This window comes from Sardina pilchardus, chromosome 4 (genome assembly GCF_963854185.1).
Source record: "Sardina pilchardus chromosome 4, fSarPil1.1, whole genome shotgun sequence".
Classification (NCBI taxonomy): Eukaryota; Metazoa; Chordata; class Actinopteri; order Clupeiformes; family Clupeidae; genus Sardina; species Sardina pilchardus.
The window spans coordinates 5,527,725-5,545,336 of NC_084997.1; the positions used below are offsets into that span (position 1 = coordinate 5,527,725).

A 17,612-nucleotide genomic window follows, 5' to 3' on the forward strand; every position below is an offset into this window, starting at 1 on the left:
ATCGAGGATCGCCCTACGAGGCCATCACGTAATCAACTGCACACACACACACACCAACAGAACTTTACACATCTTTCAGAGAATGAAAATGTCATCTCCTAGAACTCCAGCTCAGTTTGTGCTATCCCCACTCCAGCTGACGGTGCTACTACCTGTTTAGAGGAGCTGGCCTGACTCACAGTCGTCTCAGTGTATGAGATCCCGAGCACACAGCAGCACATGAGAAGTCTGGGCCACAGGATTGCCTGTAAAGAGTGCCAACTACACTTCAGCCACAGTCTTCAAAGGCCCTGTGCACTTTCAGTCTGATGCACCCTGTGAAAGTGAGACTACGACATCAGACTCAGAGAGGTGACCTCTCACATGTGAGGCATTGTGCCATCTTTGTGAGAAAAAAAATACTTCCACCTAAATCATTCAATTAATATTTCTTGCTGTATGTCTACTGACTCATTCGAAGTTCTGATGTCTCAGCAGGAATTGACCATGTTTGGATTGACTAAGACTGCGGTGCACCAGTGGTTGAGTGTATTGGAAACGCTGAGCTTCAGGGAGAGCCAATGAGTAAGAAACCATTAGCAATGGTTCTCATTTGGTACCACTTTCATATGTCTGATGAGGAGGCGGAGTGAGATTTGAGTAGTAGCGTAATCTGACCACGGTGACCAATCATATCGTTACAATGATGTCATGTATAAAAGTGATTCCATTGTCAACGCTTCAGAAACGCACACCCCAAATGGAAATAAACACTAAAAAGAGAAGCGTTTGCTCCAGTGATCTCTGCACCTGCAAACTGTCATTGGTGGCATCATCTCATCAAACATGCACACACACAGACACAGACACAGACACACAGAGGCACACACACACACACACACACACACACACACACACACACACACACACACACACACACACACACACACACACACACACACACACACACACACACACACACACACACACAAACAAAGCATGCACAAGCACACAACTACACACATCCACACAATTTAGTATAAGCATTAGGATACAATTTAGTATTAGAATTACTATTCCTGAACATGGCCCAATTAAGTGAACCCAGTAGAAAAGAGCTTGTGAACTACAAAATACCTAAAATACCAGCTTTATAAATGCTCATATGAATGTTCTGTGTTTACATGCAGTGATAAAAACTAAAAATAGAGTTCAGTGCCAGATCTGTTGTGTATCAAATTCTGAGTCACCTTAGAAAACTGTCAACAAGAAACCATCAGCCCGCGAGGCTGAAAATAGCATCAAATTGCGATGCCTTTTCACGCAGGGCAAGTGTGCGTGTCTGTCCAGCCCTCTATCAGGCGAGTAGGACACAGCAAAGAGGGCTGCTGTGCAAGACCATAGCAGACCGGCTCTAGTTCCCAACATCCCAACTCTGCATATGTGGCCAGCAGACAGACTCATATGAGGGATAAATAAGTTGTCCTTTAAGTTGACACACACACACACACACACACACACACACACACACACACACGTCACACACACACACACACACACACACACACACACACACACACACACACACACACACACACACCACACACACACACACACACACACACACACACACACACACACACAGACACACACACACACACACACACACATTCTTAAAGTCATCTGTAGATGTGCAGGTATGTGTCGTCATCGGGAGCTCTTATCATGATGACCTGATTACCAGAAGAGTAATTCCTTTTTTTGCTTATGGGGAACTTGTAACGGCTAAGCTTGGCTGACAGAGCTATCTTAAGGAAGACAAGTGAAAGAAGGACAACAGCATGCGACAAAATACTTTTAGTAAATTCAACTGTTGTCAGGCCATCAATGATTAAAGTGGCCTCCAGTTTCAATTACCTGAAAATTGGACATAGCAACACAAGCAAGCAAACAAACCAAACCAAAAAAACACGTTGTGACTGCAACCCAATTTTCTGACCCCTTCACCACTGCCCTAAACAATATAAGTGCCCAAATGTGGCGATGCTTAGGGACCCTGTCTGAGGCAGACAGACCTGACTATCACATGACCCGGATCTCAAACTCTGGGGAACAACACCACTGAAGATGGACTGATATGAAAGTGGGTTATGGAGACCGAGCCGCTTCTTCACAAAGATAGCATTTCCCTTTGGTTGACAGAGAGAGCATTTCCTTTGGTGGAGCGCAAGCCTAGCTGGGTAGAGGAACAGCGCGTCCTGAGTGGCCTAACCACAAAAGCACACAAGGGTGTCTGCAAAAGCCCCTTATTCTTGCACAAAGGAAGTGTAAGCATGGGGGGGGAATCTTCTCCGCATGAAGAAGAAGAAAAAAAAACACTACATGCAATTAGTCCCCATAGGTCAACATAATAGTGCTCACTAATGCCATGTGCTAAGTGTGTGCCGAGTTCTGAGGAGAGCTGAGGACAGCAAGAGCAGCGCTGACAGGAGAGGCGAGGAGAGGCCCATGAGCGGCATTAGGGGACTGACCTGAGTGCGTGCGCAGGTGTCCGGTAAGGGCGTCGCGGCGGCGGCAGGCGTAGTTGCAGAAGGGGCACTTGAAGGGCTTCTCGCCCGTGTGCAGCTTGATGTGCCTCAGCAGGTTCCCCTTCTGAGTGAAGGACACGCCGCATTGGCTGCACTGGAAGGGTCTCTCTCCTGCACACAGCGAGAGGGGGGGGGGGGGGGGGGGGGGGGGGGTTGGGGGGGCAGAGCGAGGCCGTTAGTTAGGGCACGGTGAACAGCGGCATCCAGCACACGAGCGCACAGCAGGCCTGCCGCCGGGCCACACAGTCCCCCGCGCACAGCGGCCCACACTGCATCAGTGCGGCAGTTCTGCCAAACCCTCGGCGCCTTTCTCTGCTCTGTCTGGAGCCGGCCAGCTGTCCCTCCTCTCCATCACACACCACGACTGCAGTAAATAAATGCTATCGACTACAGGTCTGCGAGTGTGTGTGTGTGTGTCTGTCTTAGCGTGTGTGTGTGTGTGTGTGTGTGTGTGTGTGTGTGCGCCCAGAGTGGGCTGGAGGGGAGGGGGGAGGGAGTGGTCGCTAAGGCCACGCTAGCTTGTACACTGGGCTGTTCTAAATAAGTAGTTTGAGAGCGAGAGCCTCAAATAAAGGATGGTGTCTATAGTGTGGTGAGGAGGTGACAGATCGCACTCCTCTCGGCCTGCCTGCGTTTTTTTGCAGAGCCTGGCTTACCACATGGACTGTTTCCACTGTTAGGCTCAGCCCTTAGCAAGGCCATAGGTCACTTTGTTTCTGTACATGAGACCAGGCAGGAGAGCTGTATTTAGTCTGAGCTCGACGCCTTTTTGTAGTCGACCGTTTGCTGGGCGCCATAAATGAATGTGAATCAGAGAATCTGGTCTGCCTGTTTAACTGCTCATCTGATATGCAGCAACAGTCAAAGGGCACCACACATTGTATGTTCCATTTCCATCTTCATTTCTCTACGATACTCTTTACTGTTCTCAACAGTATACGTACACTCATTCTACCTGACAAAAAAACACATATGTATGACTAGATGGGTGTGAAGAACACACTGTGTTGTATCCCTTTTGTTACTATGGTACGTTTGAGTTGTTTGTTTGCAGATCCACCTAGGTCTCTTTCCAAAGCCATTTGGAAAAGTGAAATATGATCTTGGCATAGTGACAAGCAGTGCACAGCCGAAGCGTCAGAAAAGGGTTTGGGAACTGGTTGCGGGGGATTCCTAGGATGCTTTCCTTGAGAATGATTCCTGGCCTGACCTATTGTGCTCAACAAAACAGCTACCGTGTCCGCACCCAAACTTACCAAGAAAGGGAGTATACATGAACAGGAGAAAGAATGAAGTACAACCACTCCAATTGATCAAAAAAACATTGTCATCATATATCGGTTTATCAAACATCATATTCTGCAGGATGCTGCTGAGATTTTTGCTACTTTATCACTTATTGGTATTTGTATGGATTCTAACAGTTGCACTACTATGAGATGTAACTCACCATTGGGCAGTCGATTGCCGCTATCATTGGGACCATCTGTTGCTGGCCCCATGTCCTGGAGATTGTTTGGGCTGTCCATCATGGGCTCCTCCAGGCCAGAGCCCTCCTCCCCACTCTGGGCCGTCTCCTCTGGGCCAGGAAGCCTCCTCTCCAACTCCTCCTCCCCCACCTCCTCTTGCTTGATTGTGTGTTCTGTCAGTCAGTGAGACATAAAAGTGCAAAGGTTGAAAGATAATCAACGAAACACAACACAACACAATCAATCTAACACCTGACTATTCTACATCTATACCATGGGCAAAATATTTCTCTTTTTCTTCATTCTAAAAGGCAATGTGTTAAGTGATGCTCAATTACTGTAGATTTTTAAATAAAAAAAGGTAACATAATCATTAGTAAAGAAATCCAATTACACAGAGCAGTGGCTTTCATTCCTACGGCCTACAGGTGAGTGTATATTTCTTGCAACGTTCAGTGTATTACACTGGGGTTACTTTTCAAGTAAGAATTAAGAAGAATTAAGAAATACATGATGCTTGAATAACCTGTCGTTACTACATCTTTATTTGACAAAATGCAGTTACACTATGGGGAAGGCATTCAGCTTATTGGACATATTAGAGAACATGTGTGTTAGGGTTAGTCCTTTGACCCCTAACACCCCCCCCCCCCCTCTCTCATTTGTTAAGCGACCTTGGGTATTATGAAAGGCGCTATATAAATCCAAGATATTATTATTATTATTATTATTATTATTAACATTTCAAAAGCAAAGTGCCCTTGAAACCATATGAAAGTCACACGTCACAGATGGTAGAGAGTACACTTCATGGTAATGGTAGTCTGAAACGGGGGGGTGGGGGGTTAGGATGATTCTAAGGGCCAAGCATTGACAGGGGGCCCCCAAAAAGCCTATAATACTATATATTGATGGGGGGACCCAGAATGATTGTCTGTCATAGGGCCCAAAGTAAGAGCTGACATGAATGAAGGCTGCTGCCAGAGCTCTCTAGGTGATTCAGAGGCTTAGAATCCTCCCTCTCAAAGCAAGCATATCTTTTCACAAGATTTAACATTATATTAAATAGATTTAGAATCTCAATACTATTCCTAAACTATATACAGGCTATTCTGTTCTATACTCTCAAAGTTTGACCTGGAGACATCAATGAATATGATTCACACCAAAAGGTTTTCTCTTTTTTAAAATCAGTCACAGGTGCACTTAAAATACGCCTACAGAAAAAGTTTGGTACAACAGCAACCTAACGTAATAGCTGTAATGATAGCCTAGTGTGTGCACTGCAATGTCCTTGCTGCTTGATGCAATATCCCATTTGCTAGCTGCCCATTCGCTTCATAGCCTAATGGGCTATGGAGGCTAAAGGCGACATGTTACTGTAAGAGTTGAGATATGCTATTGAAAATTTGAATCTAATACAGAATGAATACAGAATTCAAGCATACAGAAAACAGCATTCAAGCTCAAACTTCTTGTCGCTGAAAGCCAGCTTGTTGTCAAAGATATAGCATAGGATTCTTATGCATAGGATTCTTTCCTGCAGATCCAACCTCAGACTAATGAAATCTCAGCACAGGACAAGTTAGTGCTACAACATCAAATTATGTTTAGGATTATGCTGTTATAATATTTACTTTCCATTGTTTGCTTTGCTAAGTAAGCAGACAAGTTGGTCAAAGATATTACTCAAGAGTTTTTCCGTATTACAGTTTAACATTTCATGCTCCTCTAGGATCAGAATATAGCTACTCATAGAAAACGCTTCTGGTGGGTAAAGACTATGTATTATATAGCTGTGCATTGATATGATATCGCTCTTCCAAATGTGATCTTTGCCATTTCCAAATGTGTATTTGTTTATACTGAGGGTGTCACCAATGTTAGATGCAATCATGCCTTCTCTCGAAAACTCAAGAGTGTGTAATTTGATCCTGTCTTTTCCATCCTCGCCATCCAGATGAACCTGTTTGCATGTTCTCTTCTCCATCAGAGACCACAATGTCTGAGCACGCGAGGGAAAAAGACGCGCGGAGAGTGGCAGCTCGCTCCCCTCCCTCAGCCTGAGTCTCTGGAGGCAGGCCCCTCACACTCATCTGTGGGACTGCTGCTGGCCTGAGCTCCATTTGACACACAGCATGACAAGAATGTGAGACATCTCCCATGATCAGGATGTCAGCTTCTACACACAAGGGTCAGTGGCTGTCCGGTCGCTTACTATTCCCTCCAGGAGAAAAAAACCTGACATTCCAGTCAGTGAAAAACACACCTCCACAGAAAGCTACTTAAGCTGGTTAGGTCGGCAATAATCATCCAGAAAGGCGAGTGAAGCTTTTCTTACTGATCTTTCCTGCATGCGATGGAATAGAATTATAGACTCTGCTATTAAAAGCAAACCTGGATGACAAAATGCTAACATATACTGTACAATGGTTTCATCATTTCTATCTCCCTGTCTCTCCAAATGACACATGTACTTCTGTATGTCGAGGAGTTATTTTTTCATTAATGTCTCATCTTCTTCTGCCACAAGGTATACAGCATATAAAGTGCTTTCAGTGGGGCCAGCTGATTGAACCTGAAATGGTTGCCAGGACAACAGCGGAGAGAATCCTTGTCCTTGTTTTGCCTCTCTTGATCAAAGTGGGCGACCAAAAGCACAGAGAGCATTGTGTCGACGTGGGGCTGAAGGAGAAAGCACTCACTGACTCATCAAAAGCTTGACCTCCAGGCTGAAAGAAATGGTATATAATCCAACAAGCTAGACCTTTTGGGCTTCCAGTCCTTATGGTAGAACATGCCACAAAGCCAGAAGCATTTAGTATTAGTGAGGAATCAGCAAATGACACGCTGATGATGGCATTTCACACAAATTCAGGCACAACTGCAGACCCTGTGCTCATCGTGTCCTTTTGTGATGAGGCACCAGACACACTAACAACAGGTCTGAACTGAATTATGATACACTTACAGCTTTGAACTGTTAAATGAAAGTTCGGTGCAGGTCACAGGGCATGACTCATTTGGGTTAATACACACTGCTCATTTGGGGACCATGGGGTTGGGGGATGGAAGAAGAAACTTAGTTAACATGTCTTACTGGTGACACCTGATTAGCCACAGAAACTTCGAGGCCACTGCATGGGATTACTGAGTTGTGTGTGTGTGTGTCTGTGCATGTGAGTGTGAGTGAGTGTATGTGTTTGAGCGTGTGTGTGTGTGTGTGGGTGTGGGTGCGTGCGTGTACGTGAGTGCGTGTACGTGCATGCATGCATGTGTGTGTGTGCGTGCTAGCGTGCGTGCATGTGTGTGTTCTCAGTAGGGAACATGGTAACTGAAACAGTGGAGTGTATTTCTTAATCTTCTGTATGACCTGTTCTAATAGAAACCTTATCTACAATCTCCAGGATCATGGCCGATTTCCACATGTTGCTTCCCTTTTCTCAGTATGCCACTTCATGATGACATGTCTGCCCTCAAAACCATCAGTCCTTTCAAGTTTTCTGTTGAAGGATATCTTACAAGACTACCCACGGCATTCTCTGAACTGTGTTTGTGTGTGTGTGAGTGAGTGTGTTGTACTGTATGTGGTGTGTGAATGTGTGTGTGCTTTTGAGAGAGTGAGTGTGTTGTATGTTGTGTGTGAGTGAGTGTGTGTGTAGGCATGTGTTATAGGCTATGTAGTGCGTGCATGTGTCTGTGTGTGTGTGTGTGTGTGTATGTGTGTGTGAGTGAGAGAGAGAGTGAGTGAGTGTGTTGTATGTGGTGCGTGTGAGTGTATGTGTGTGTGCGTGTCTGTGTGTGTGTATGTGTACAGTATGTGTTTGTGTGTGTGTGTTATATGTGGTGCGTACATGCTTGTGCGTGTTTGTGTGTGTCTGTGTGTGTGTGAGAGAGAGAGAGTGTGTTTTATGTGGTGTGTGTGTGTGTGTGTGTGTATGTGTGTGTGTGTGTATGCGTGTGTGTGTGTGTAAGATCACATTCAATCTAGGTATTGTGTGGGGAGGGCGGATTTGGTCATAGAGAGCAGTACTTACCAGTGGGTGACACAGGACTTTGGGAATGTTGCCCATTAGGTGTGCTGGTTGACAGGTCCACCAGCATTCTCGGGTTCTCCTTCCTGGGAGAGCAGTTTCCGTTACCTAGGAGACAGACAGCAACAAAGTTCCAAGGACGTCAACTTCATTCAGGTCGTGTTCAAGACAGCGTGCTCCACAATAGCTTCTTTTCAACATAAAAATGTCTAAGACAGTAAGGTTTCACAGTCTCAAGTCCATTCAAGTATAAGCAAAGCATTTGTTGCAGAAAAATGTCAGAAAAATGCATGTCACTGTGTCTGCTTAAGAGAGAAAAGAGAGGAAGGGGAAGAAAAGGTAGAAGACAAGGACAAGGAAAAACAGAAGCATGCAAACAGATAGAAAGACAGAAAGAGAGAAGAGAGAGAGCAAGAGAGATATGGAGAGAGACAGAGCTGCTCTGGAAATACATTACTATTAGAGAATGAAGCTATTGATAATATCCTGGGTTGCCTTAACATCCCAAGAGTGCAATACAAACAATATATCCAAAGACAGCTCATTCCCCACTTGCCATCCAACCCCAAACAGATGAATTTGTATCACACAAGTGGCCTTGCGAAGCTACAGCGGCCAGTGGCGGCGTATGCTCCAGTAGCGGCATACTGTATGTTCCAGTCTCTCGAGTGCTGGACTCTCGTGGGCTTTCAGCCACATCCTCCCGATTCAGATTGGATTTCCTCGTCTCTCAGCACTCGGCCGACGCAGGGACATGATCTGGTGCTGCTGTGTCCACTCGGGGAGAGCAATCCCTTCCTCCCTTATCCCATTACCATCTGACCCCTTCAGAGCCGGCCACACAAAGCACCCGGCAACAGCCGTGTACCCCCGCTAAGGAGGTTTCACATCCCATAGGATCACTTGTAGAACAGGTCTCCATCTCCTGCCAAGTTCCGCAACTCAAAACACTGCAAGCCTTAGCATCCACTCTCCCCACACTATTGAAATGAAAACCTATTTCTTCAAGCCCACTATCTGCGGCTGAGAAGCTACATTAAAAATGGCAGCAAATGTTTACAGATTGTGCAATTATCAGACCGTGCTGTTGTGGTCAGTCATTCCTCAGAGTATGTGTGCTCTCCACAAGTCCACAAATAAGTCTATGCAACCGTGTCTCACTGACTGCATTCACAGCTTTTCTGATTCTGTTATTTTGTCTTTCAAACTAATTGTGCTGTGCATTGTAAAAATGAAAGAGACTGTGACCTACAACCCCAAATGTTGAAAGGTGGCTGAAACATGAACACGGCTGTTTTCAGAATTTAATGAACGCAAAAAAGATTTAAGCGGTTGCAGACAACGCGAGTCGGCTTTCTCTGCACTCGTGGCGCGTGACAGGGCCTGTCAGCCAGTGAGTGAGGCTCACCAGGAGACGCCGTCAATGACACAATCCCAGAGCCCGTGTCCGGTTACTGAGCCGGGGTTGAGGGAAATCTCAGGTGACCAGCCATCCCCTGGAAACGGGACACTAGCGGCGTCTCCAATTTGAATGACATCGGAAGGGAGGATTTTCCATAACAGCGCTACACCTCAACCAAGGCCAGAGCCAGCACATGGCTCTGAGGCCCCGTGTATTGCTGCAGAGGCCCTGGCTGCTTTCACAAATCAAATGCACTTTTCAGTTTCTGCTAGCAGAGTGAAACAAAAATAGACTTTCTGTTTTTTCTTTCACTCCCAGCAGAAGGTGTTATAGATTATGGTCTCTCTCTTTCTCACCCCCTCTTTGTCTCTTTCGCTGGTTCTAATCCCCTCTAGCCCTTTTCAAATGCACTTTATTGATATCACAAAAAAGAGAAAAACATACAGTCATAGTATCTGTGAGAAGCCCAACAACATAAGCAGTGAGGGACTTGGACACAGATGTCTGTATGGAACAGACCGTACACACACGCTCCAGTTTGACACCTCTCCCTCTCTCTTTCTGTGCGCTTTTCTCAGTCTACCTCTCCGTGGGGTTCCAGTCATTACACCTACTTTGTTGTTCGCCTGTCTCCATCTCCTCAACTCAGTTGACTGACTGCAGCTCTGATAAGAGCCGGGCGCGAAGCACGGCATCCGGATAATATTGAGAAATCCACTGCCCCCATGCTGATGCAGGCTGAGAACTCGTAGGCCCGACGGAGACTACAGGAGTGACTATGGGTCTGACCCTGGAGACTGCTGAGTAAGAATCAAGATGATTCACTCTGCTCCAGGACTGAGTCAATATGGACACCAGCCAGAGACTGGATACAACTTGAAACCCATGTTTCCATGCGTTGGTGGCCAAAATAGAGAGAGAGAGACAGAGAGAGAGAGAGAGAAAGAGAAAAGGAAAGATACTATAACACTTTTTTCTTCTATTTTAAACTCTATCTATATTATCTTCAATGTTTCCTGTTACCAACACTGACAGTATTTCATGACAGATAATTTTAGTCTCCATTTTTTTCGGTTTGCAAATTCACCATGAAGTGCACAGATTTATCAGATATTGACCAGTGAAAGGTCTGGAGGAGATTAAAAAAGTCGATGCAATGGCTGGATTGAGAACTGTAGGAAACTGCTTTCTACGGGATTTTCCTTGACAAGACACCGATTGGTTGTGGCATGTTGAGAACACAACATTGGAGTCCAAATCAGGTTTTTCCTGTCAGGCCCCACACCTCCAGATTATCCCTCTGTATCAAATACAAACTACAGAGCAGTCTCCGTGCTTGAACACAATTCAGCATTCTTGGTCAAGCACACTAGTATAGGTTTAAATTGTACTGTACAAATAAGGTCACAGGAACTTGAACATGACACTGGATAAAAATGGAGAGTTCATGTCAGGCCCAGGCACTCTGCACAGTACAGGGGGAGGCCGAGTCACCAAGCAGAGGAGCTGCGCTGTGCTGCTAACATGTGGAAATGTTGGGCGAATAGAGAACAATCGGCATATTCACACACACAATCAATGTGATCTACACTGCAAGGTGTCCAAAACATACGTATATGTCTTTTGGTCATGCAAGTCATCCCAGATATAGTCAGAAATAAAGAAAATAAAGGATTGTTGCAAAACACGGCATTACACACACACACACACACACACATACACACACGCACACACACTTCAAGCCCACTCTAGTATGCTAGCAATTGTATTTTCTAATCAAAATGATTAAAATGTTGTTGGTTTGTCAATTGTGGGTTCTCCTGAAATAAATAAATAAATAAATAAATAAATAAATACATAAATTCCAAGACACCTGCAAGAATTTTGAAAAGAAAGCTGTTTTATCAGCATGTTCCATCTGAGGGAATATGCGGGGGAGCAAACGGCCGGGAAGGTACCACAAAGCACCTGGTACTGTAGCACTATCCAGATAAGAAATCTCTAGGGAAGCCAAGAGTATACTACAGTCATTTGCAGGATTGGAGTGCAACATGTGCCTCTTCTCCTATCACAGCAGTGCAGCAAGGCAATCAACTGCACCGAGATGTTCCACATTATGCACACCACTTCACACTCTTTCAAACGGTTGATTTCTAAGTATCTGTTTTTTCCAGCTTAATTGGAAAGAAATGTTTTGAGGAATATTTTAAGTTCACGTATACAATACAATATTACACAATAAGTTAGTTGCACAGAAAAATATGCATACGTATGTGTAAGTCAAAATTACACTTAAAGAACTAATTCAGCCACCCTTCCCTAATGGTTCCCTCAAGTACAGTATACTTACAAGTATGGCTAGAGTGTATTAAAATCACATCATATTCACCAACCATGACCATAAAGGAGAATGTGCTTGATGAGTACACAACAGTAATCACACCATGTAAATGTAACTATACTAAGGACTGCAAATTCAATGTTAAGAAACCACTCTCACATGTCCATACAGCACAATTCATACGCTGAATCCACTTCATTTTTTTTTTCAACTTGACATGATAAAAGCTTCATACTGTAACCATGACTATATTGATTTTCTCTGTGGCTGCCACTTAACATATCACTATATCCAACTACTACACTATCACTTCACTGGGCTTCCAAGGTACATTTCACAATACTACATCATGAATCTTTGTCCATCTATTATTGCCACTTACTATTGATTATCAAGGTGGGAGCCAACTCATAACATTACAGTACAATTTTATGCCAGTGATGTGTATTGGAAAAAAAGGAAGTATTGTAGTTCCTCCTAAACAAGGGTGGAAGATATACATCTGCTGGAGTATTTAAGAGAAAAAATGAATAAAACTAAAAAGGAAATGAGTAAAGAATTTACTTGTGTTTACTTGGAAATCAAATGAGCACATCCCAACTGCCTGAACCACTAATACGTTTCAACTACTATGCCTGCATATCAGAGATAAAGGTTCTGAAGCAATTCATTAGGAACATTGGAACATATGAAAATGAAAATAGGAACTTACTAGCAAGATATCCATCTGATGTCTCCGTCTCCATAGTCATTGGGCAGGACTGTGGAAAGAAAGGAAGACATCCCTTTAGAGTCGTACTTCTGACACTGGGCCCCTTGAAAATGAGACCATATTTGCTAACCACCCTCAAACATCTTCACCCAACCATACGTTCACTTCCACAGATCAATAAAAGCAAAGTTGCTAAACTGAAGACAATTGCTATGACGTCATAAGTCAAACACGTTTCACTGCAAAATGTGAGTTTGAATTTATTCGCACACTACAAATTATCATCATATTACTGACTGAGAATCAGGAATGAAGATCGGGTATAATACCCAAATAATCAATTGAGATTATATTATATCTGTTTGTTTTGCTTATTACTGATCACAACATAAAATCTTCTTTAACATACATCTTCTTTCACAAAGAATAATTAAACAGTATCAACATTTGACTTTGCCATTTGAAACAAAACGTCACCAAGACAATTAGCCGCTATTGAACTGAACTGAGCTCTCAAGTGCTGTCAAGTGCCTTGTTCCTCAAAAAAATGCGTAGAATGTAAGAGAAGTAACACATATAGCAACCAAATCATGATTCAAGCGATACATAGATACATGGTCCTGTTTCTTGATATGGTTATTTCAGGTCCTGTGAAAAGGATGCACTGTAACATGAAAGATAACAACCAGAACAGCAGTAGTGACATGTCAGTAGTAACCCGAGTCAAAGGAGTACCAGGTTGGGCGCATGGGACTACCATTTCTTATACTCAGCAAGGACATACAGTAACTTCACATTTCATAAAATTACTCATTTACGTATGGCCTGGAAATGCAAAGGCAAATGTCACTCGCTATTATTCCTGAGGTATCTTTTTCAATGAAGTAGCTTGTGTGAAATAGTAGGCCTACACCAACAATTCAGACTTGCATCTAATATTCAACCAATTCCAATTCATACATTTTGATGACACATACTGTAGGCTACACTTAAAGAAGTATTTCTAGTGTGAGGTCATTGAAAATCGTTTACAGTTTTTTATTTAAGCAAATTTGTAGGGGGGGATAAAACAGATCCACCTGAAATTCAAAAGCTTTCTTGCACACAGTATGTTTGGTTGTATCAAAGTTCTGACTTCCTGGCAATAATGTAATATTCGGTACAGAGTGGATATCAGTGTTTAAGGAATTATCAGAACACCTACATGACATGATTTTAATATTCAGCAGCCAATATTGTCAAGAGCTGACAGATGAATCTGACAAATGAATGTTGGTTATCGACATCAAAATGACACAAACAACTGTCAAAAAGGGCAGCATCCACATGCTGTGATGAGTTAATTTAGATAGGACTTACGGCTGAGTTCTGTTGGTAGAAGACAGCTCGACCTTAGACAGGCTATGTAAACCCTTTTTGTCACAAGATTTTACTACCATAAAACAATAATAGGGTATTTGTGAAAACACAGATTTGGCTTAATTAACCAGCTGTGTGAACACTACCCATAAAGTGGCCTATAGGCCTAAGTTTGCTGAGGTATTGGACAACATCTTTTGTAAGTTATCTTGAATGCACACACACTTAGGAGGGAAATACACCGAGAGAATGAGAGAGACAGAAATGAAGAACTTAGCATATGAATCTCTTAATGACTGTATACAAAAGACAAACAGATGGCAAGAGTTGTTAAATGAACTGTTGAACTGTCTTTACCTGTACGGGTCCCCTGAAGGGCTAACTGTTGAGCGGCCCCTCTAATTCGAGTTAAATGGACGAGTGAAAACCTCGAGGGATGCTTCGTATGATCCTAGATATTTTTGGCTTCCTATAGAAAGGTTCAGATAATATGAACGACGCAAGAGTTTCAAGCTCGTCTCTACAGGGAGCGATAGGAGGAGACTTTGCACCAAAAGTAGACAAAAAGAGTTAAGGAACACGTTTGCTCCTGGAGTAGCCTACGTCTATACTTCCTTTGCGCGAGCCCATCAACTTTTCCACCTCACATACGACCCCACACCTGTTGCGTGTAGACTACTTCAACAGAGAATGCCCTCAGTTTAATCTATTCTTCAGAAAATGTCTTGTGAGGGAACTCAGTAGTGATCCCAAGACGGTCAGTTGACGACACCACCGAAACAATCTAGGAAAATGGAAGAAAAATAATAAACCTGATCCACCGGTTCCTAGGAATTAGGCAAAGTAAGGGAGAGGGGACCTGCCTATTTGCAGCAGAGAAAAGGAGTTGGGATTTCATCAGTTGGTTCATAGGTCGATACAATGGTAGACTCAACGATCATATTCAACCTACCCTAACTACAGCCATTTTATGTAACACCAGGATTAATTGACTTAACATGGTTAATAGCTCTTTAGCGTCATGAACATAGATTGGTTACCATAAGATGCCAGGGTATCAATTTGTTCCCCTCCAAATCCACCAAATAATTTCAGCAAAGATAAATAGTTCCAAGGTCTGAAGGATAAAATGGAAGATTTGTACTTACAATGCGCATTGCCGCAGTCTCAACTTTGTATCCACCACTGCAATCCTTCTGTAGCAACAAGTGATCCGATAAGCATTTCTTCACCTGTCACTTGAGAGCGCAAGTCATTTATCGACGCACTTGTCTGTAAAGCTGACACGATGCTGCAGTCCCGTTTTACGTGCTTTAGGGTTAGGCTACTTGTGTCAGTTAAATAAAGACTTCGCGTATCCTCGAATCATTATTTACTTGAGAAAACTATTTTCGTTTATAGTGGTAATTCCCACATTGCCGTGTATTAATTCTTGTTTTATTGTTTGCACGTTTGTTTTACCTCAACGCTGGGATGGAACCTTCCCGGTTGTCACTTTAGCGCGAGACATCTCAAGCATTTTGCACACTCGCCAGCACTGCTGTGTAAAGCTGAACTGTAACGTATTTAACTGCTGCAGTTTTTCCTTCGTTTACTTCCTCCATCTTCGAAGGCATAGCAGGCAGAGAAGCCAGGCAGAAGGCTATTCTGGTAACTTGGTCTAGCGCAGAGAAACGGATCCCTCAGCGAAAGCTATAGCCTAATATCTGCATTCGGCAATCGATTGCTGGACTTAAAGGTTGATGTTACCGTCGCTGAACATTGTTAATGACATTTATTTTACGAGTTTAATGTAATACTGAATATTACACCACTTCTGATAGCCAATAGCCTACTTTTGTACATTCGTCCAATGCCCCATACAGTATGGACAGAGAGACAACGACCTATTATTGTTATTATATAACATGTAAGATGTAAGATACATCAGTAAGTCTTAAATAGCTCATTCTGCACACACCATCAAGAAGGGTGTTCCCTCCTAAAATGTGCAACAAGTGCAGAAGAGTGCAATGTCGCAGTGTAGAGGCCTTGGGGTCTGTTACCTCAGGTTCTCCGACGTACAGTAGCCTATAGTTCTCGAGAATAACCACAGAGGATTCTTCTGTAAACGCAATTGCAAAACACTTTCTAAGAGTAAGAAATATTAACTGAACCCTTTAAGTTTTTTATGCTGAAAACACATGTTGAAAATGTCATTCAATAGGTTACATCCCTTGTTTTATCAGACAGGCACCAAATGTCAATTTCATGAGTGCCATTGTTTTACAGGTAAGTGAGGTTATTCTGTAAGACTCCCTCTTGTGGTCACTAAATGGCAAATCTTACATGACCTACTTGGAACCAATACAGGTCATCTTGTTAGAATGGCTAAAATACCAAAATAGCATTTGTCATGGTTTAACTTTAACTTAAACACATATGATCTCTCTCCAACACACACACACACACACACACACACACACACACACACAGAGAGAGAGAGAGAGATAGAGACAGACAGACAGACAGCTACTTACTCTTACACAAACACATGATGTCTCATTTCATACTGAAAAAGTACACATTTCTGGTAAAAGGTCTAGCACATACACAATGGGCAGACATACTGTACCTCTAGGAGCAATTTTCTGAATTTGACAAAAAGTGCATTACAGTAAATCATTTGATTAGATCAGCGGTTCTCGATGTGGGGTTTGGGGACCCCTTGGGGTCCACGGCCCATAGCTGAGGGGTCTGTAAAATAATTTGCTCTATATATGATAAAGTTGAGGTTCATTGTTTAAAAAAAAACAAAACAAAAAAACATATTACAGATGACACACCTTTTCACGATAAAATAAGCAAATTGTGTCTATTTGCTCCCATCCACATTAATGTTTAACTTGAAAAACTTCACTCAGGTCATCAAGAACCAATCCTACTGCTGCTTATAGCTTTACTTATTTGTCACCTATCTAGTTGCTGAATGTATAGAAATGTTTGAGCTAGTTCATAATGACAAGCGATGCAAAACCCAAAATTGACAAAAGTTACCCACCTGCCAGAAAACACGGGATAGTGGACCTGGCCACAGCTTCAGAGAATACAAATGTATGCTTAATTGTTACGGTTATAAGGGGATCCTCAAAACAGTCCTGGGCCGTAAAATACCCAAGTAAAAATATGTTCTTCAACAAGATACAACTTGGAGGAAAAAGTCCTTGTTTGAATTCTATTGGTCAAATTAGGTATTGGGGACAGGAAGATACCCAGTCACAGTAGCTTGTGTAGTCAGAGCTAAAGGAGCATCTTCTTAGGGATGAATAGAAAATGGTGCTTCTTTTTAGATCAAAACAAAGAACAGTCAACTGTTTTTCCCTCACCTTACATAGATCTACTGTAAGCTGGTATCAACAAACATCAACAATGGCATGTTCTCAAAACACCTGGGCTTGTACACCATGTTACTGTGTTCAAAACCAGATACCATGCTGCATAAGCTCAATTTAAAAACAAAACATCATGATGACTGATACCCATCAGTGATGCAACTTTTCTTTTTTTCTGGTAGAATCACTACAAAACACAGAAAGAGATCAGTCATAAGGTGTTTCTCACGTTTTTTTGGTGCATTGTTACCCCTGTCCTATAGTTTACAGTTGCTTGTTTTCATTGATCCTATGACACATTATATGTCATTTCCATTATATGTCAAAGTTTCTGTGAAACCTGTGCAGTATCAAGAT

The 17,612-nt window shown here is 42.9% G+C and overlaps 1 protein-coding gene across 1 annotated transcript in view; it reads right to left on the reverse strand.

Annotated features, from left to right (window-relative positions):
* Positions 1-15,161, reverse strand: part of ikzf2 (IKAROS family zinc finger 2) — a gene marked incomplete in the record, with an annotated part of 17,414 nt that extends 2,253 nt beyond the window's left edge. The window contains 5 exon segments of the mRNA XM_062533374.1: positions 2,511-2,678; positions 4,018-4,209; positions 8,074-8,178; positions 12,526-12,574; positions 15,033-15,161. Coding sequence (XP_062389358.1) covers positions 2,511-2,678; positions 4,018-4,209; positions 8,074-8,178; positions 12,526-12,574; positions 15,033-15,041 — 523 coding nt within the window.
* Positions 15,162-17,612: the final 2,451 nt, after the last annotated feature.